Source organism: Sinocyclocheilus rhinocerous, unplaced genomic scaffold, assembly GCF_001515625.1.
Source record: "Sinocyclocheilus rhinocerous isolate Xijiao unplaced genomic scaffold, SAMN03320098_v1.1 scaffold416, whole genome shotgun sequence".
Classification (NCBI taxonomy): domain Eukaryota; kingdom Metazoa; phylum Chordata; class Actinopteri; order Cypriniformes; family Cyprinidae; genus Sinocyclocheilus; species Sinocyclocheilus rhinocerous.
Genome location: NW_015647952.1, coordinates 1,245,472 through 1,267,155, shown reverse-complemented (window position 1 = coordinate 1,267,155; position 21,684 = coordinate 1,245,472). Strand labels below are relative to the sequence as shown.

Below are 21,684 nucleotides of genomic sequence, written 5' to 3'. Positions count from 1 at the left end.
AAAAAGTATAATTTTTGTCTCTAGACAGACGGTATTTCTAAATCTAAAATATTATTTAGCTACAAATACTTTACTATAGAGTGAAGTAAAGGATACAAGAAGTGTATCTATGAGTTAAGCTGACACAGTAAGGCCACGCCACGACGGATCCAGTGCTCTGGAGGCACGTCTGAATTCAGGGTCATTGCTATGACGTAGTTGGTGGAGTGTCCAGTGGTGGAAAGGGTTCCACGTCTCTCGCTGGTCTTGTAGACAGGAGAAATGTAGCACTGACGCTCAGGAATGTCCTGCTTCTTCATGGGCTTCAGCCAGATCTGCAGATAGACAGTGTGATGTGTAGATGAGAAGCATTTTCTTTGCTGATCCTCTCTCCCTACAATCTGATTTGATTACTATAAATGTGTATTTTCAGTGTAATGGGATGTGGTTGGTTATTTCAACATTTCTGAGTCACTAAGAAAATGGTGGTGAATTAACATGCATGTTTCCCTTGTTGATAATCTAACCCATTTTCCTTGGCTTGGTATCCAAGATAACTCAAAAACAAAGAAGACTGTCACCAAAAACAAATTCAAAGCCCCAAAACCCCTTTATCAGAAGCACTTAATGTACCTCCTCTGAAACAAACAGGTACATTAAAAGTTGGTGGTTTTAATATGACTTATGGATGTGTTTATTTTCAGTGTTTCAGATGAAATGCTTTCAGCTGAAATTAATAATGGCCTTAGAAAGAAATTAGCATTTCAAAGTTTTACCGTAAGTAACAAATGCATGTTTTTAATTACGTTCAGCTCTTGTCAAAAAGTTATTTTGGTAATGAGTTGTCCTGAAATGTCTGAATATTAAACGGCAGTGAATGCATTATTTATTGTGGCAATGTGCATTGTGTAGAATAAAGAGGGCAGAATTAATAGAAATCTTTGTTTTCTCTTCCTGTTCTGTTAAGAATACTTAACCTATTTGAATCTCACCTGCTATGATATTCATGTCATATATAGACATAACTAGAATTGCATTCATATACTGTATTTAAATACAAAACAACATTTCTATTATGTAGTTTTCTTCTTAAACTTTCTTCAAGAGACCCAAGAGTTGGTTGAAGTACATGGGGATGAAAAGAGCCGTCTTCAAGGAAATGTGAAAAATGGGGTGTCAGACTCAGCACAGACCACCTGCTGAGTGTATGCTGCAGAAATTCAGATTCCCCTTAAAATGTTTTATGTATGTATTATTATTTGGTATTGAAGAAAGAATAAAGCAATTCTCTAGCTGTGTTGCGGCTACACTGGAATTAAAATCAGCATTTTTGCTTTCTTAATACATTATCAGTACCATTTTTTTTTTTAAGTGTGCACATTTGATTTATTTTTTAGCATTATTGTCCCTTGATTTAACATTTTTGCATGCTGCTGTGAAATTAGAAAATCTTTTCTCTCAAAATTGATTCTTGTTTCTATAGTTACTGTTATAGTTTGCCTATAGGCAAATAAATTTTTTGAACTGCACTGAAACTTTTGAATTGCAAGTATTTGCAGGTTTCATTTTTCAACCGACTGCTCATTCCAAAGGAATGACTTTCTTGTGACTTAAATCTCTGTGTGTAATATGTACCCACATCAGGGGCTATGCATGATGCCATCAGCCTCATTTGACTGAGATTATACATTTTACAGCTTCTCACCACAGGCATGGCGTCATGCAGGATTTTGGAGAAAGACTCTGCCAAGCGCTTTGTTCTCCGATCCCATCGGGCACCATCCAAGAAAACGCCACGGATGTAAACACCTGAGCAAAAATAAAAAAAGTACTGAGGATTAATAATTAGAAAAAAATGGGTACTGCATAAGGGCTTTTGCACTATAGGAACTAGCCCCCAAGCTACTACTAAACTAGCTTGGGTCCCCCAAGAACTAAATTTTCCCCTAGGGCCAGTTTCCGCCAGTAAGAACTCTTAAGTGACGTAATCTGGCTAACAACAATGTCATCTGAACACAGCACTTAACAACGTCAACAACTGGAGGATGGAAAAGTGCCTGGACTTAAGAGTCAGTCCATCGATCACTGTTTTCCATATTCGTGGAGTTAGTTTGTGGAGTAAGTGTATGCAAACTGTATTTAAATGGCTTTTTTAAAAATGGTGGAAGCCAGTGTTTCGTATGACATGCATTTGGCCAATCAAGAGCCCGAAAAAGGGTATTTATTGTTTGAATTTCTTAAAAGATGACAAAATTTGAAAGTTGAGACTACCTAAAGTAACCTACTCCGTCTTGTCTGTCAGCGCGTTGTCAGTTTACTCTTTGCTTTGCAATGTATTTTTCACTTATGTAAGAATGTGTGGCGTGAGAGCGGCATGGATTGTTGGACATAGCAACAGTAACGAAGGGGGGTGGGTCTTTGTGAAGGGTCAATTTAGTCTCCCCAAAAGGCATTCCTATAACTAAAATAGTTCCCAGTTACAGTAGTGCAGTGCAGACATGCCAAAAAAGCTTGTTCATTCACCATTGTTATAGGAACTATGCAAACGTACCTCCGGAGTAAAAGCCCATCATGAGAATTTTAGAATAAAATTTAAAATTAAAGGGAAAGTTCACCCAAAAATAAAAAAAATTCTGTCATTAATTACTAACCCTCATGTCGTTCCAAACCTGTAAGACCTTCGTTCATCTTCGGAACACAAATTAAGATATTTTTGAAGCATTCTGAGAGCTCTCTGACCCTCCCATAAACAGCAAGGATCCTAACAATATGTTGTGTACATTGTTTACGCTTTGATCTGAATGTAAACAACGTATCCGCGTACATACGTTGTTTACGTATGTGATACTCTCCAAAATGGCGCTATAGGGTGACGCGGAGAAGATGAATTGTTGAATAAAGTCGTTATTTCTGTTTTCTTTGCACACAAAAAGTATTCTCGTAGCTTTGTAAAATTACGGTTGAACCACTGATGTCACATGGACTATTTTAACGATCTCCTTGGTACATTTCTTTTCAAGACATGAGGGTGAGTAATTAATGACAGAATTTTCATTTTTGGGTGAACTATCCCTTTAACAAGCCAAAAACAGATATAGTTTAAGAAGTGAGCATGAGAATGTAGATGTAACCTTTTTTCTTAGTCTATAAAAATTGACTGCTGAAATCAAAATATATAGGGAATGTAAATAACTTTGCAAAGCAAACTGTTGAATCACAATTCCCAATGTCCCTACTATGCAAGACTACAGGACACACATTAAACCAATATCATGAAACCTGTTACCTTAAATTACTTTAAATTCAGAAGCAGCTGATTTTACATAGACTGATCATTGACCGTGTTCACACTTGAGTCACATTCATCCATCTTCAGCAATGGCTATAATTAAAACATACTGCTTTAAGTCAAACAGTGTGTTGTGGTGACTAATGTGATGTCTCTTCACAAGGACACAGGCTTAAATGGATGTCACTGTTTAAAGTTTAGCTGGGAGTGTAGTTTGATTGACTTGTAAGCTCAAATATTTAAGACACGAGGAGCTGCAAAAAATTTACTTAAAGTATCATTTTTGCATAAAAAATGTAAGAGTAGAAAATCCTCAAAATAATACTTGAATAATGAAGTACTTTACACCCCAGCACACAAATGCAAACTTACTAAAGACCCGTCCCATTTTATACACTGACTGACTGAACTATAAAAAACAAAGTATCTGTTAAAGTCAAAGACACTCATAAACAGCCTCATGCAGTGTGTGATGGCCTCAGAGAGATGGGTTTCCTCTGGAGAGATGCTCATCATGTACTGATGAAAGAGCAGCAGGGGTCTGATATCAGAGCACTGTAATGTTGACTCTGATTGATGGCACTCAGCCGCGGCGAGGGGTTAATGAAACTGTGCGTCTCTCTTCCCTTTTGTCACTTGTTACCCATTTCCCTCTCATATATTTTACATTTCATGCTTGTCAGTACTCCCTCTTTGTCTTTCTCACCATCCTCTGGGGGGTTTTTGTGTTCCTTGTCCTCCATGACTTCAAAGTCAAAGCTGAGCAGGTCAATGGGGATGGTGTATTTTCGGGCGTAATTCTGCTGGCTTCCAGTGAGGAAGGCCTGAGTGAAAAAGAACCCGGACATCCAGAATACTGCAGGCGTGCCACCCACATACCAACCCTGCGTGGATAACACAGATGATACTGATATTAAAGACCAAAATCAAGAAACACAAGCAGTCACAACTAATTCTAGAGGCATAACTTCAGGGCCAAAAAGAAGCCTTTGGAATGTAACAGGCTCAAAGTTTTATTTTTTTATTTTATTGAAAGGAAGGGTACTTGTATAATACATTTACAGTTCAGTCCTTTGCAGAAGCAGTGTTGTAATCTGAGCTCACTGAATGAGACAGTACGTCAGCTGCATTTCATGTGTTTTTCCCGTGGCTCACAATGCACACTAGAATGCTTTCTGCTTTAACTGCTTTATGTATGAATGTGCATTTTAGTCTCCAAACAACTCACTGGAAAACAATCGATTTGAAGTAAAGACTTTGAATTAATCACTATCAATTATTATGAAGTATTGTGGTTACATTTTTATTACAAACCAAAAATGTATTTATATAGCATTTGTATTCATATGGCAGTTATTTGAAATATACGTAAATCTTATGTACATTTCCTTACTGTAGCTCTTGGTAAATGTAATGCATCCTTGTTTAATAAAAGTATTATTATTTAATTTTTTTTAATAAAAACATCTTACAGACACCAAACTGAGTATTAAATGACTGTAGCCTTTAAAACTCAAAACTGAGTGATTACTGTGATTTCCACATGACAAAAGTGTGTATGGCACAAATTATGGTAGAATGAAAAGTATTCTACTATACATGCTTTATGGCAAACTTACTAAAGACCCGTCCCATTTTATACACTGACTGACTGAACTATAAAAAACAAAGTATCTGTTAAAGTCAAAGACACTCATAAACAGCCTCATGCAGTGTGTGATGGCCTCAGAGAGATGGGTTTCCTCTGGAGCGATGCTCATCATGTACTGATGAAAGAGCAGCAGGGGTCTGATGTCAGAGCACTGTAATGTTGACTCTGATTGATGGCACTCAGCCGCGGCGAGGGGTTAATGAAACTGTGCGTCTCTCTTCCCTTTTGTCACTTGTTACCCATTTCCCTCTCATATATTTTACATTTCATGCTTGTCAGTACTCCCTCTTTGTCTTTCTCACCATCCTCTGGGGGGTTTTTGTGTTCCTTGTCCTCCATGACTTCAAAGTCAAAGCTGAGCAGGTCAATGGGGATGGTGTATTTTCGGGCGTAATTCTGCTGGCTTCCAGTGAGGAAGGCCTGAGTGAAAAAGAACCCGGACATCCAGAATACTGCAGGCGTGCCACCCACATACCAACCCTGCGTGGATAACACAGATGATACTGATATTAAAGACCAAAATCAAGAAACACAAGCAGTCACAACTAATTCTAGAGGCATAACTTCAGGGCCAAAAAGAAGCCTTTGGAATGTAACAGGCTCAAAGTTTTATTTTTTTATTTTATTGAAAGGAAGGGTACTTGTATAATACATTTACAGTTCAGTCCTTTGCAGAAGCAGTGTTGTAATCTGAGCTCACTGAATGAGACAGTACGTCAGCTGCATTTCATGTGTTTTTCCCGTGGCTCACAATGCACACTAGAATGCTTTCTGCTTTAACTGCTTTATGTATGAATGTGCATTTTAGTCTCCAAACAACTCACTGGAAAACAATCGATTTGAAGTAAAGACTTTGAATTAATCACTATCAATTATTATGAAGTATTGTGGTTACATTTTTATTACAAACCAAAAATGTATTTATATAGCATTATAAATACAGTTATTTGAAATATACGTAAATCTTATGTACATTTCCTTACTGTAGCTCTTGGTAAATGTAATGCATCCTTGTTTAATAAAAGTATTATTATTTAATTTTTTTTAATAAAAACATCTTACAGACACCAAACTGAGTATTAAATGACTGTAGCCTTTAAAACTCAAAACTGAGTGATTACTGTGATTTCCACATGACAAAAGTGTGTATGGCACAAATTATGGTAGAATGAAAAGTATTCTACTATACATGCTTTATGACTACAGAGTTTACCTGTAAAAACTGGAGTCTTTCAAGAAAATCATTGATGTAGCTTCCCAGTGGTTTAAGGCTGGGATACGACTTCTTCATCCACATGGCAGGGATGCGACCCTTTAGAATGCTGCTTACAACTTCCTCAAGTTCAGCAGACATGACAACCAGACCCTATGCCAAGACACACACATGCATTCATTCATTGGTTTTGTGTCCTTTTACCTTGATTGTTTTAAATTATCAAGAGTGTTCTTTTTTATTCTTTATTTCTTTTTTAGAAATACAGTATCACTCAAAATCAACTTGGTTAAAAAAATCTGAGCACATTTGCAAGAACATGACACCTGTGTACATTCCTCATAGCAGTCATATTTACAGTATATTGCCATTTTCCCTTCTAGGGAAAAGTTACGTCGTCCTTTTCTTTATGTCTTTCTAAGTGCTGGTTTCAAAGGTTTGTATTTGATGTGGTATAGAGATATATGATCATGAATGATAATGAAAGGGTAAAGGAGAGAGGTTCCTCAGAGCAGAAATCAAGCTGTAGTCAGGAAAGATAAAGGGGTTAGATTATAGGATAAGGGTTCACAATGTGTAAATGAAAGCCAGGGTTGTGATCAGATCTCAGCATATGCATCCATCTCACCCTGCGGGGCGGTAATGCTAACTGGGATCAGAGCTGTCAGTCAAACTAAAGGACAAGGAGGCTCAGCTGGAGTGCACAGCATTAGGACATGCCCTCGGGCACAATGAATTTTCCTCGTATCTTTCAGCAGGGAGTGAATGTTCAAAAACTTTTCTTAGTTTGCATTGCTTCTACATATATAAAGGTTTGTGTGGAATTAGTAGCATAATTCAAAAATTGTGCTAATTTGAAACAATGGATCAACGCAAACAAAACATGCCTTTTAGAATAAAATACAACTTTCCCCCCCAAAAAACGTGATGCTACCATATACTCCTGAAAGCTAACTGAATGTGGCTAACTGGAAAAATCGGAGTACAATTTGTGCCTGGAAACCTGGAAACATGATCGATAGAAGTGCTGAACCTTCACAGTGGTTTTGCTCATGTTCTGACCTTGATGGCCTTCTGGATGTTGACACACGAATCCCGGATAGTCTGGAGGAGTTTGTTGAATCGTCCCATCTCCTGCACCAGCACTGTGTTCATGCTTTGGTTGTAGCTGGTGGGGTACTTGCGCATGGCAGCATCTGTATCGAAATCTTGAGGAAGTTTATTGAGAATGTCTGCAGCTACCTCGTACACCATGTCATCTGAAGATGCAGCACTGCCACCTGAAGAACGGGACTGTGAGGAAGAAATGGGGCAAAACATTTACTCAAACCGTTACAAACATCAAATAGGTCATTATAGTACTTTGAGAGCTACTTTAAACTAGCACTACTTTGCACCAATAATCAAAATGTGTTTATGCACCTGAGTGAGAAGAATGCTGTCAAACAGCAGCTGTGTTTCCACTTGGTCCTTAGTAATATCAGCATTGGCATTCATGCCAAAGATTTCAGGTGAGGGATTTAGAGGTAGTGTCTTGGTGTACTCAGTGTAGCTGTTATACTGAAAAGGAAACAATCAGCTTCTTAATGCAATACTAAATCCATGATGGTGATGCTAAATAATGGCATGCACTTAAAACAGGCTACCCTTGAGATTGCTGACATTTATAATAATGGCTATGCAAATTACATTCATGAATAAAAGATTTTGAGAGAAAATGCCAAATAAAATTGGGCATAGATTATACATGTGCTCGCAAATAAATCAGACATCACCACTGGCAGCAACCCGCTGTGTTTAGTTATTGAACTTATAGCTCATAATTCCTTTTCAGAACTTTCATAAAGAGGCAGACCAATGCCTCTCCAAAAGATGCATGTTTTTTTGTTTACCAAAGTCAATTATATCTGTAGGCATTTTAAACACAGCCGTATAATGTGGGAGGGATTCTGACCCACAAGCTGACAAACACCTTGACTGAGCTTGTACAAAGACCAGAATTGTCGTTTTCTCTTATAATTGCTTCCTCTTAGGCTTTGTTTTGAATGAGAAACCTCGGCTTGCAGAGGTGCATATGGTCTTCTTTTGAAGGAAATATGATGAAGGATGGAAAATGAAGCCTTAGTTCAGTTTGGTTTCTGGCGTTATCTCTGTAGAGAATCTCTTTGAATTTTATATGACAGAAATATTGAACTAGCTTTAATGTCAGCTGTGGAAATTTTGTCTGACATAACCCCTCTAGAACTGGACAAGCTTTTTGAGCTATAAAATGTGTTCTTTAAGGATTGATAACTTAATCAACTCTGCTGTATCCATCTGATGATTCTAAAAAAAAATCTGCTCAATCCACTGAAAAGTATATTGATATTCTTTCATTTTCTTGTCTTTTTTGTGTCATTTTCATAGAACTTTTTATACTATATTTATTGTATTTTTTCTTTAACTTAAGATAGAAATAATTTTTGACTTGACTTGAACTGTTTTCAACATTGATAATTATAAGAAATATTTTTTGAGCACCAAATTAGCATATTAGAATAATTTCTGAAGGATCATGTGACACTGAAGACTGAAATAATGGCTGTTAAAAATTCAGCTTTGTCATCACAAGAATAAATTAAATTTTGAAATATATCAAAATAGAAATATATCAAAACAGTTATTTTAATTTGTAATAATGTTTCACAGTATTACTGTTTTTATTGTATTTTTGATCAAACAAATGCAACCTCGATGAGCATAAGAAACTTCTTTCAAAAAAATTAAAAAACTTTCCAACCTCAAACTTTTGAATGGACATATAATATGACAGACTGAATATGCTGTACATAGTGTGTCTTACATCTCCTTCTGGTGGTGAGTAATACAGGCCACTAGGGTCAAACTTGTAATCAGCATTGTCAATGATCTCGGGGGTGTAGAAGATGGAAAGGATTGTGCTCAGGGTTCTGCGATCCCAGTCGTCTGTGACACGACCTCCGTAGTTACACTCTCCTGTCATGTAGCGAAGAGCATCAAAAGGGATTTCCTAATAAGAACAAACAAAACGAGTGAAATTACCATATAACCAAAACTAAACTTAATAATATGAACTATACATAACATGGTGGATAAATCTTGGGATGGTCAGACTAAGTAATCAGAACCACTTAAAGGGAACAGATGACAAATCCACTTCCATGATGAACCATTTTGCAACTCAGCTCTTTTTGGTCTGAGGTGAAGCTAATTTATCAAAAACAAGAGATGTTTGATTCCTCATGATTATGAATCACCTTACTTATCATGAGTGCTATTTATATATTTTTTGAATAGTGTGGCTACATCATTTTGACCATGACTCATGGTGAGGGCTGTGCCCCAACTTTTTCACCCTATTGTTTAGATTGCTTTAAAAAAAGAAAAGAAAAACCCAACAACAACCTTTTCATGTGTCTTAAAAGCATGGCCGCTCAACAAAGGCTCTTTTTTATTAAGTGGAGGTGCATGTCAGGCTGGTGGGTTCGATATAACGATCTTCAGGCGGGATATGAAAAGATGGACAGAGGAGTGGCAGGATTGTGACATTTCCCGTTGAAATTTCCCTTGCTAATGCAGTGGGTGGAACTCCGTAGCACAGGAGAAATGTCAGAGCATTCAGGGAGGCTCTTGATCAGTTTGTGCAGTCTGCTTGTTTTGAAAGGAGGAAGGGAAGTATGACGAGTGCTTCTCTGAAGTTGGGAAAATGTCAAGAATGCTCTTTTTTTAGGGGTGGTTTAAAGGGGCGCGCTGGAAAGCATGAAAAGGAAGAGGGTGACGTGAAGAGTGTGTGTGTGTGTGTGTGTGTGTGTTTCAAGAACAGTAAAAGGGAATTTGTTTGTGTGTGAATACAAAGACAAGACAGGTACACGTGTGATCTTACCTCATACTGGTCCAAGAACATTTGTAGCTGCTGGACTGAGATCCGCAGGTCTGTCTCGTTGAACTCATAAGGGATGTTCCAGCCTAGAGGACCAAATTTTCTCCTCTCCTGGGTCAAGGCGTGGAAGAAGCACAGGCTGAACAGCAGCTTCTTAAAGACAGCCTGAAAACACACAAACAGATGCCACTTTTCTTACACATAACGGAGTTCAAAAATAAACATTAAGACCATCAAAGGATATGCATCATATTGAGAGCACTTTAAAAACCCTCTGTGAAGGACCTACCGGCTTTGAGCTACTGTCAAAGAACTCAGGGTCTGATATGGGGTCCATGTAGAAAGAACGGATGATGTTGGAGCGCAGCCCCTTGGGAGCCTCATTGGTCATTTTGACTCCGTTTTGCAGTACAGCCACAGGAAAGTTGGGAGAGGGGTAACTGGTCAGCCACAAGCGGAAATCTGGGTGAGTGGTATCTGGATTCAGCTCCTGCAGAAAGTCAAAGTGCTGCTTCATTTCCATTGGTGGACCTTGTTTTATGTAGTAGACATGCACACATTGACTATGAACAGCTACCATCCCATCATGTTTGGATCATCTAATCTTTATGTACTACCTCACAGACACGCTCAAGGGTGGACATCCAAGAGGTGGCCAGGTGGCAATTCTGTAAAACCACCCAGGTTCCCTCCTTGACGCCAGTCTCAATCATGCCCATGGCGATGGGACCCTGACCTTGTCCCAGAGACAGGGAGGTCAGTCTGTTGCCTGTGAAACCCTAAACAAAAAGGCAGACATGGTGTGTTAACAATAGAAGAGCATAACCCTTCACACAAGACATCACACATAACAAACCAAAACCCTTAAAGGGGTGGTTGATTGTGATTTCACTTTTTTAACTTTAGTTAGTGTGTAATGTTACTGTTTGACCATAAACAATATCTGCAAAGTTACGACGCTGAAAGTTCAATGTAAACGGAGATATTGTCTCTTAAAATTATGGCAGTTTAATGCATACAGTTACGGCTGGTAGGGACTACAACAAGCTACTTCCTGGGTTGGTGACATCACAAAGCCTGAAATTTACATAAACCCTGCCCCCAGGAACAACAAAGGTAATGTTATGATGTTGCTAAAAATAACATTATTTTGTGTATTTGGTGTAATGAAATGTGTTTATGCGGTTTAAGGTTCAAAAAACACATTATTTTCCACATACTGTACATTATTGTTTCTCCTCTATGCCCCGCCTTTCTGAAACGCGTCGATTTTGAGAATAAAAGTTACGCCTTCTTTCTTTGCGTGAACATTTGGGCGGCGTTATGCAAATCTTCCCACATTGTGACGTAGACATGTGGGGGCGTGTTAGAACAAGCCGTTTTAGGTAGGCGTGGTTGACTCTTAACTTTTATAAAGAATATTTCTTTGGATTTGAGACTTTAGTCTTTGCAACTTTACAGATCTTCTGTATGCACCAAGAGCTTGTAACACTTGAGAGAGAAAGGAAAAATTGAAATCGCATCATATGACCCCTTTAAGCTGGGGACACACTACATGACTAGCGGAAACATTGTAAGACTGACCTCAACACACTTAAAGACCGTTACCATCCACTGGAGCAGATTCTAGTCGATGACAGTCAGAGAGGAGCACAGACCTAATGACTGCAGTCAGTTCACTACACGACACACTTAACAACTGCGGGTCACTCACGACTGGACAAATTCTGCCGAACCAAAAAAAAAAGAAAACTCACAAAAACCGCAACATCTTCCTGTGCTCTTTCAGCCGCTCCCACCCCACCAAAGACAACACTGCAGACAACACAGGTTTGTTTTATTTTTCTTAGTTTGTGCTTAATATAACAGAAAACATTAGCTTTCCTGATATGTTGGTGTTCCTAATAAATGTCACAGCAATGTGTCTTGAATATGTTTTGCATTAAGTCCGATACTTCTCTTTCTTTTTGGAATTATTGCTTGAGTAGATTTTATACCTATGTCTTCTCAGCATTTCTAGCACTATTTTTAAACGTTTAGTCAAGCAACAATATATTAATTATCTCATGTATGTCAGGGATTAAAAATGAATTGGTACTAAGTAAAAACGGTAGGTGTTTTATTTTTCCGTTACACTTCTCGAGGTTAGAACGAAATAAAACATTACTTAATAAATTCAAAGCAATGTAATTTCCTCATCCATTTGACACAAAACTATTATATATATAATTAAAATATATATAATAATTTTATTTCATCATATTCGTGATTTATGATTACTTTATGAAAACTTCATTTTGAAGAATAGAAAAATAGGCTAGGCCTGTTCGTTACGTTCGTATATTCATTTGTTATTAAGTTGATTTAAAATTCTTGATAACAAATTTTAAGAAGTTAAAGGTTAAGAAACGTGGAATTAGCCTGTAGTCTATAGATAGGCCTATAGACTTTTATTAGACTGCAGATCAAAATAAAAGAATTCTTGATAATCTTTAAAATGAGAGAAATCACTGACATAATTTATTGGCTAGTCTATACTTTGCAGAAAAAAAACGAAACCATTTAATTTGCAGTGTTAACTTATGAATTGAAAGACAAGAAATAAATCAAATAAAACAATAACAATCGAGATTTTTCTTGTAATCAAGAAAAAAATATATGACAAAATTACAAAATGAATGCTGAATGATGTTTGACAGTGAACACATCTTCATTGCATAGCTGCATACAATCGCTGGTGTCAGTCGCAAATATTAAACATGTTAAAAAAAATCTTTGTGAAAATGACTGGCAACGACTAGACACCACACACTATGCGACTTTTTCTGCCGACTGCAAACAGCGACTGAGCCCAACTGGAACAGACCCGGTCCGACTGGGCACGATCAGTTATCAATACCAAATTCCATTCATAATCGGCATGACAATCGTGTAGTGTGTTCTCGGCTTTAGAGAAGAGAAAGAGTTGTTGCCATGCCGTCAAAACTAGGGGTGCACAAAAAATCTATTCATATATGAATCGCGATTCTGTCTTCGAACAATTCTAATGGATTCACAAGTTTCAAAATCAATGTTCTAAAGCAGTGCTTCTAATCCTGTTCCTCACGTCCTCTGCTCTGCTCTGCATTTCTCTCTCTCTCTCTCATTCAGATCATCAGCTCGTCAGCTCCATCAATGAACTGTGTTCCAACTTTACACTTTATGTGTATAGACAGACAGATATTTTTCACACAGCTACGAGAAGCGTTAAACATGGATGAGCATGCGGTTGCCATGGTAGCGAGTGCATACTTGCTGGCAAACACTTCTTACTGTTACAAAGTAAACAATTACTTTACAAAAATGCTACAACGCAATCATGTATTCTGCTGTAATAAAACTTTAATCAGGATAAAAACCATATATCAGAAGTTAACATAAGCAGTAGCATTTACAAATAACAGCATGTCTAAAAGTATGAGACAACAACAAACAAAAAAACATACCATTCTGAAACGTCCTGTAAGGGCCGTGCTTGCACAGGTTCTGCTCGATCCTTTTCACTAATATTCTCTGGGTCTCAATCGGGCTCAAATTGATAAGCAATATTGACGATGTCACTGTTTACAATACAACCGGAGCACATGCCGCTGAGGTGAGGGGTGTTACGTTTCTGGACTGCACTCGGCCGTTTAGCGAACCACACACACTGGGCTAGCTAGCCAATCTGAGCCCATCGCGTATTTCTGAGGGAGGGGCTTCATAAAACCAGGAAATCATCAGAGCGTTCACAGGAGAAGGGACAGAGCGGTGTAGAATAAAGGTAAATTAGACTGCACCCCATAAACACAATCAAGCCTAGAAAAAAAGCAGTCAACCACCCCTTTAAAAAAATTACAAATGCAAAACAATGAACCAAAACCCAAAAATCTACAGAGATTTAATGTCCTTAATTGTCCATACCTGTTCTTCACCAAACTTGAGCAGTGCTGCCATGGGATCTGATCCCGGAGACAGGATAAAGATGAGTGGAGCGCAGCAGTGACTGTCAGCAAAAGCCGTGGCCAAATTAAAGGGTGGCACCTCAATAAACTGCTGCCCCATGTTTTCTGACACAAACTCTTGAACCATGGGAACAATCTGAGATGGGTAGAGACGAGGTCTAAGTCCAAATGTGAATTCTTAGTGAGTACTAAACGATATTCATACACAAATTCTTACATTTGTACTACACAGTATTACATCTAACAAACACAACAGTAAAAAAATAAATATTGTGGCATATTACTGCAATTTAAGATTACTGTTTTCTGTGATGGCCAAGCTGAATTGTTAGCAGCCTTTACTCCAGTCTTCAGTGTCACATGATCCCTTAGAAATCGTTTTAATATGCTTATTTCTTGCTTAAGAAACAGCTCTTATTGTGCTGTTCTTTTTCTGGAAATTGCACATTACATTACATTGCATTTTTTTCAGGTTTCTTTAATGAATAGAAAGCTCAAAAGAACAGCATTTATTTGAAACAGAAATCTTTTGTAACATTATGTCTTTACGTTTATGTTTGATCAACCTAATGCATCCTTTCTGAATAAAAGTATTAATTTAATTTCCTTCAAAAAATGTCCTCAAACTTTTGAATGGTTACGTATAAGTCTTTCTGATGTATAATTAGTTAATAATTCAATTTTAGACAGAATTCCAGACCATTTTATTTCCTGGTCCAATCCAAGGTGTAATCGTAAACTCAATAGAAAGATCCTTACCTTGTCTGGCCGTAAGCATCTTATAACCAGCATCCTCTGGAACTGTCCTAGTTTCTCTTGCCACTCTGAAGGGAAAGCAGTGTGGTGGGGGTCCTGCAGAACACACACACAGACCATAAAATGAAAAATCTGGTGTTCCTTTCATACTTCCTCTGTCCATTTCACACCGCTGAGCAGGAAAGAAATAGTGTGTGCTTAATCTCAATGGCACCTTGCTATCGTAAACCTCTTTCCAGCCCTCCCGGAGTCGAGCCAGGTCTTTCCGCAGGCCTTTAAAGCGTTCCATCTCATCCAATCGACAGATCTCATCCCAGGATGTCTTAGGCAGCCAGGTGCAGGGGTTCGAATGAGGGTTATCCAGACCCACACCGCCTGTCAGGAGAAAACGCCATTCCTTCTCATCCACCTGAAAGAGAAAGGAACAGAGAAAATTGGTTATGCATAATGTCATTCAGTTATAATTGCAATGAAAATTCTCCTTCACTTAGTCTCGATACAGTTTGCTTTTCAGCAGTTGTGCTTGATTAAATATCCAACTCAAAAGAAGAGAGTAACAGTGAATGAGTCTTAAAGTTGCCACCAGAAAAGCCGCAGTCTATGAAAATAAATGTACTGGTGCATCGCCCCCACACCACTTGATTCAGGAGCTGACAAAACTACTGACAGCACAATAAATGGATGATAGACACTTGCAACTTGTGTAACAGCTCAGGCATGGAGAGCCAGTGTGAAGAACACATTATAAATCACTTAAACTTCGATTAAACCGGTTAAACTCGTGTTTATGTGGACGAATGTTGCAGGATCATTTAAAATAGGGATGATGTAAATATTGTCAGACTGATGCATGCAAGTCATTAACCTTAAGAGGCCTTGTGTGAGAGTAACCTCTTCATTCTTACTCTTATTTATCAGATGAAGTACTGTCTTGCCTTAGCTTATTGATTCAATAAATCACAGCTGTGTGCGAGTGGAGGCAGTTACTCACGAGCTTGTTGTGTTTGAGTAGGTTGACATTGAGGCAGAAGGAGAAGAGCAGTTTGTCCTTCTCAAACAGAGAGCGACATACGTTGACGTAAAGCGAGTATGTAAAATGGTCCTTCAGAATCTGGAGTCTAAATACACACAGAAAGCGTGGCAGAAATCAGTTCGTTGAGAAGCATTTTGAAAGCATCAAAAGAAAAGTCAAAGAAAACATAGTTTGAGTGATCTGATGTACACTGAACATGTAATGCACATTTTTAAGACTACTACTAGTCATATAAGTATGTTTGCTATAAAAGCTTTCCTATTGCTTTCTATCATCAATGGAATATATCAATATCCTTATACTGTAGATTTTACATTTTATGATCATCATATTGGTGTCTATTGACTAGATGAGTGGTTCTAATTTTTTATTTTTTTACTCCAAGGCCTCTTATTTAAGTTGATATGTATCTCTGGTACTTCTGCTGTAATAAAAATAAATAAACACAAAAATATGTTGTTGCATTTATTTGTTGTTGTATTTTTATAATTAATATACATTTTTTCTGGTTATGGCAAGCTCTATATTGGGTAAAAACTGTGAAAAAAACAAATCCTTATCCAATCAATCACAAAAAATGGAAAAGTCATGGGTCCTTTGAATATTTCTATGGACAGTGTGGTGGCCTGGAGTCAAAAAGGTTGAGAACCACACTTCCCCAGTGGGTCCCGGTCACCACCAGGTTGAGAATCACTAAACTAGATTTGTTGTAAATGTCACTTTAAATAAACACATTTATTTAATACTTTAACACAGTAAAGTATTAAATGAACACCTGCTGCTACTGTAGCAGAGTTTTAAAAGGCACTCTCTTCAGTTTTAGAGATCTGGCTTTGGTGTCTCTGTCCTCTAGAGAATTGGCACTGTGTTCTTTTAACCAGAGGATTCTGCCCTGGGCTGAAGTGTCATAGTATTCCCACAGCTCTCAGCTATCAAACTCACATCAGACCGCCATACTGCCCTAGTAAGACAGTGCTGACGGTAAATAGTCATACAGGGAAACAATGTCTTCACATTCTTTTGTAAAAAAAGCCTTCCCATGCTTGATATCCAGTATACCACAGAACCCATGTCAGAGATAGTCTCTCTGGAAAATGTAATGCCTTTCAATGGATAGTTCACTCAAAAGTGAATGCTCTGTCATCATTTGCTTAGCATCATGTCATTCCAAAACCTGTACGACCTTGTTTCTTCTGTGGAACACAAGATAGTTTGAAGAATGTTTCGACTGTTTTTGGCCATATAATGAAAGTCAGCGGGGTACAAAACATCATTAGACCCCCAATGACTTTCAATGTATGGACAAAAAACAAAACAAAACAATAAAGTGCATTCTGTGTTTCACAAAAGAAAGAAGGTCACAGAAGTTTGGAACGACATTAGAATGTGTAAATTATGATAGACCCTTAATCTGAGCGAACTATCCTTTTAAGTGTCAATGTGAGCTAGATATTCAAAGTGCCTTATAGCTGCAACTTTGACTTTTTAAAGCATGATATAAAACATGAAATGTCCAATTACATAACAGACACAATTTAAATATAATATCTGTAGTGACAGAGTACCTTTGTTCGAGAATGTCATTTTTTTGGGAATTATCAATGGACAGGATGAAGAGGTTGATGAACCATGTTAGAGAGTACTGATACATGGGCTCGATGTTGGCCAGGTCAGCGATGGAGAAAAACAAAATAGCAGAGTGGACAGCAATGGGGGTGTAGCCCAAGCGTGTCTGATCAATCTTCAGCTCAGTAACCTCGGCAATGGCCTGTTTCTCAGAGATCTCATTGGCCAGAACCTTAGAAGATGAGAGGATCTGAACAGCAGTCTCATCTTCTAAAATGTTCCCCTCTGAGGCAGAGAGCACTTCTAAGATTTTATCCTCTATTTCTTTCAGCTGCCTACAAAGAAAAGAGAGAGAAAGTACATGGTTAAACACACACAAATGTACTATACCTGTTCATTTTTTTACACGACTGCACTGCATGCTGCTCTTTGCCCTCACTTCATAAGGAGATCATTATTTACCCAACCTGTCTTGCTTTTATAGACAATATTTTAAGTGAGGAACCCACTGGACTAAACTGTCAGGTTAATTATGTTTCTGGGTGGTACCTCTTGTTCTCAGCCCCCTGTACGAGGAGGGCTTGTTTCTCCTCTTCAAGGTCAGGTCTCTCTCTGGCCACCACAATGCCCAGCAGCTGGTCTTGCATCCCCTCTGGGGTGATCATGAAGTTCAACAGGGTCACCTGAACAGAACATGATAAAAAAACACTGAGAGTGCTGGAGGCGGCTGTTCTTAGAATCCTATTTTTAATGAGAACAGACCCTTGTGTTTATTATTTGCAAGAGAATCATAAGGCTTTGTGGATATGGCATAACCAACCACAGAACTAACGTAAATGATATCCTCCAAGATTTTGTGACTGCTTGCTAATATCAGGCCTAATATTTCTCTGATTACTGGCTAAGACACATGTGAGTCTGCGGTGCAACACATTTTGTGGTATGAAGAATGGTAATCCTTATCTTCCACAACAGTATCATTTGTTTTATCCTGTTGTGAACACTAGATGCTCATCCTAAAAGGGAAATGATATCTCAGGCTCATTAAGGAGTCTACTCTATAGTTGTGAAGGAAACAGCTACAGAATCCAGGTATTTCAATTTTTTCCAAGCATCCAGACCAGCCTGACACAGTAATATTGACTGATTTAGGGCATGACTATTTGTCAGATTAAGGGTGTGTTCAGGAAAACCACTTTGCAATTGCCTTTGGTAACCCTAGTGGCAAATAAATTACACACTTCCCCTTTAATTTTAGCCACTGGTCATTTAGACTGCCTGTAACACTTTAAGACAAAGTACAGCTTGTCCCCCTCGGTCCGTTCGCCGCGGGGCCCCCTCAAGCACGGGGCCTGGTGCGACCGTACCAGTTACACCCTCTTAAGGACGGCCCTGTGCATGTTTATGAGTTTATGATAGAACAGGTAGAATAGGCTATGTTCTAATGACATAGCTAGATGCTTTTTTATGTGTCATGAAAAAAAACTGCATAATTAAAACCAATTTAAAGCAGATTTTATGTAAAATATTGATAAACTCTTAGCTCCTTTCAAAGAGACTATCAACTCTTTTAAAGAGAGAAAGATTCACCGAATTTAACACTTAAGAATTCAATACTAGCAGCATATTAAAATGATTTCTGAAGAATCATGTGAAATTGAAGACTGAAGGTAATGGCTGCTGAAAATTCTACTTTGCCATCAAAGGAATAAATTACATTTTAAAATACATTAAAATAGAAGGGTTATATTAAATTGTAATAATATTTCACAATATTACATATTACAGTTTTTACTGTATTTTTGTAAAATAGATGCAGCCTTGTTGAGCATAAGACTTCTTTCAAAAACATTAAGAAATTCTATCAACCACAAACTTTTGAATGGTAGCATACATTCTGGTTCATTGTAGCAATCTGGGTTTATTCATCCAGCCCATATAGAGCTGTCAGTAAGCGTGTGCTTAGGAGTGTTTGATTAATTGCATGTTTGATACAGTATGACTAACATCATATTTTTATTTAGATGATCAATCTTATATGACCTTGTTTAGAAGCAGACAAATGTTTGAGTGTATCCGTGTGTGACTTTACCAGTAAAGCAGACTCACCTTAACTGAGACCTCAGGTAAATAATGTGGATTTCGTAGCTTGGTTGTTATGTAAAACCGGAAATCTGGAGCATATTCAATAGTGGAATCGCCCAGCCGGATACAGACACTGCCACCCTGTTTAAAAGTCTGTTTCAGTAGCAGGGGCTCAAGTATGGGGTCCAGTTCTTCCCCAACATTTTCCAGCAATACTATAATACACAAGAGATGAATGATTACAGTTAAACCAAACCGAAAATTACAATAAAACAAAACAAAACAAAACAAAAAACAGAGATCTGCAGAAGCATTTATTTGACCTACTCACAAAAAAATAGTCAGGTAGTAGAAGTGGGAACTGAATGAGTGCAGCAGAAAAACAACAACAACAACAAAGAAATTAATAAATAAACTCAATGCAACTCCTAGAGGAGAATGGTAACAAAACAATCCACCTGGGACAACTAAGCACTGGCCTGCCTACGCAAGCTGCCTTTCATCCTAGAGCAGCACCGATGGGAGGAGCTGAGGATGGAAGACATAGGCACCTAAGACCAGGTTACTCGGCTCATTTGCGTATCTCATGTTGCATTTTGGGTCCACCCCTGGGTTTTCTTTGCAAGTGTAAAATTAGACGAAAATTGTGCTTTCAGGCTTAATGCTGCTCCAGGGAAAGAGAGACAATGTGTGCGTTGGATGCACATGTTTTTTGTGGATCAGTGATTTGCGCTTGTTTTCTATGGTGGAGGGGGACCCCTGGGGAGAAATACTGGTATTGCACCCTGAGAGAACTTTTTGATGTTGTTTCTTCCTTCATTAATTTTTAAGTTTGATTTGATCAAAATGAAAAAAAAAAATGGCTTGATTGTCAACCACGCTGTTTGATAATGCCTGACAATGAGCAATATTAAGATTTTTAGAGTATTATAAAAGTAAGCTTTATTTGCATTTTCCGAATACTGCTGTCATAAAGTTTAAAAGCTTGTCAGTATTTCTCACCTGGAGTGCCAAATTGGATGCAGTTTTCTAATGTGCGCACAAAGTCAGCATCACTGAGCTTGATAACGTGGAGACTGTTGGATTTCTCCATGTTCTTCAGCCACTTGTTAGCCTGGCCCTGAGGATCAATCATTAGGGGCCACCTCCTCGCATTACTGCAGGCAACAAGAAAATCTTAAGAATCCTTCACAAACAACAGCTTCCTGGCCATGACAAATCATCTCCATCATTCAAAATTTCTAATAACGCAGGTCATGTATTCAAGAATATCACAATGTTTCACCAAAACAATTTCTACTTTTACGGTATTCCTCTACCCGGCAAGTCATCCAAAAGTCACTATTACTGGTAAATAGTAGTATTTAATAACTACTAAACTATCTAAAAGTTGTATTTTCTGTATTAATCCATCACAGAAATACAGCCTATTACTAATCGTTAATTATAATATACAATGCAAAAAAATAAAAATACTTTTGTCCAAACCTTGTATTAAACAGAGCTACAGAGTGCAATTCTATGTCTTCTGGTAATCTAGTATGTACTTTCAGTTTTAATTAAATAAGTGCAATCCAGTGTAAAAATTAACATGTTTACAGTGACTGACTAGTGAAAATAGTGAGAAGTTTGCTGCTACGTTTCATCAAAACTGCGCTAGAAGAAATCTCATAAAATATGAACATGGTTTGGAACTTTACGGTTTCTTAAACCTTAAACTTCCTAAAATTAAAACAACAAAAAAAGTATTTCAAAATCTGCTTAATAATATAATATTTAATACAAACTGAAGTCTAAAACGGTCAAACCTAAAGGGGTGGTTGATTGCGATTTCACTTTTTTAACGTTAGTTAGTGTGTAATGTTGCTGTTTGAGCATAAAAAATATCTGTAAAGTTACGAAGCTGAAAGTTCAATGCAAACGGAGATATCGTCTTTTACAATTCTGGCGTTTTAATGCCTACAAAAATGGCTGGTAGGGACTACAACGAGTTACTTCCCGGGTCCGTTACGTCAAGAACCCAGAATTTTACATAAACCCCGCCTCCGGGAACACGCAGCAAAGGGGGCGAGGCCATGCTGCGCTGCTTTAGGAAGAGAAAACTAGGGGTGCACGTAAATCTATTCATATATGAATCGCGATTCTGTCTTCTAACGATTCTAACGGATTCACAAGTTTCAAAATCAATGTACTAAAGCAGCGGTTCTTAATACTGTTCCTCGCGTCCCCCT

At 38.0% G+C, this 21,684-nt stretch overlaps 1 protein-coding gene across 1 annotated transcript in view; it reads right to left on the bottom strand.

Moving 5' to 3' along the window:
- The window catches only part of dnah7 (dynein, axonemal, heavy chain 7), a 72,295-nt gene continuing 50,611 nt past the window's right edge, over positions 1–21,684 (bottom strand). Inside the window, 18 exon segments of the mRNA XM_016513896.1 lie at positions 1–314; positions 1,685–1,788; positions 5,222–5,399; positions 6,133–6,285; positions 7,195–7,425; positions 7,555–7,692; positions 8,975–9,160; positions 10,034–10,195; positions 10,320–10,520; positions 10,648–10,809; positions 13,973–14,149; positions 14,773–14,865; positions 14,984–15,178; positions 15,761–15,887; positions 17,368–17,703; positions 17,918–18,051; positions 19,478–19,668; positions 20,456–20,610. Coding sequence (XP_016369382.1) covers positions 108–314; positions 1,685–1,788; positions 5,222–5,399; positions 6,133–6,285; positions 7,195–7,425; positions 7,555–7,692; positions 8,975–9,160; positions 10,034–10,195; positions 10,320–10,520; positions 10,648–10,809; positions 13,973–14,149; positions 14,773–14,865; positions 14,984–15,178; positions 15,761–15,887; positions 17,368–17,703; positions 17,918–18,051; positions 19,478–19,668; positions 20,456–20,610 — 3,130 coding nt within the window. The 3' untranslated portion in view covers positions 1–107.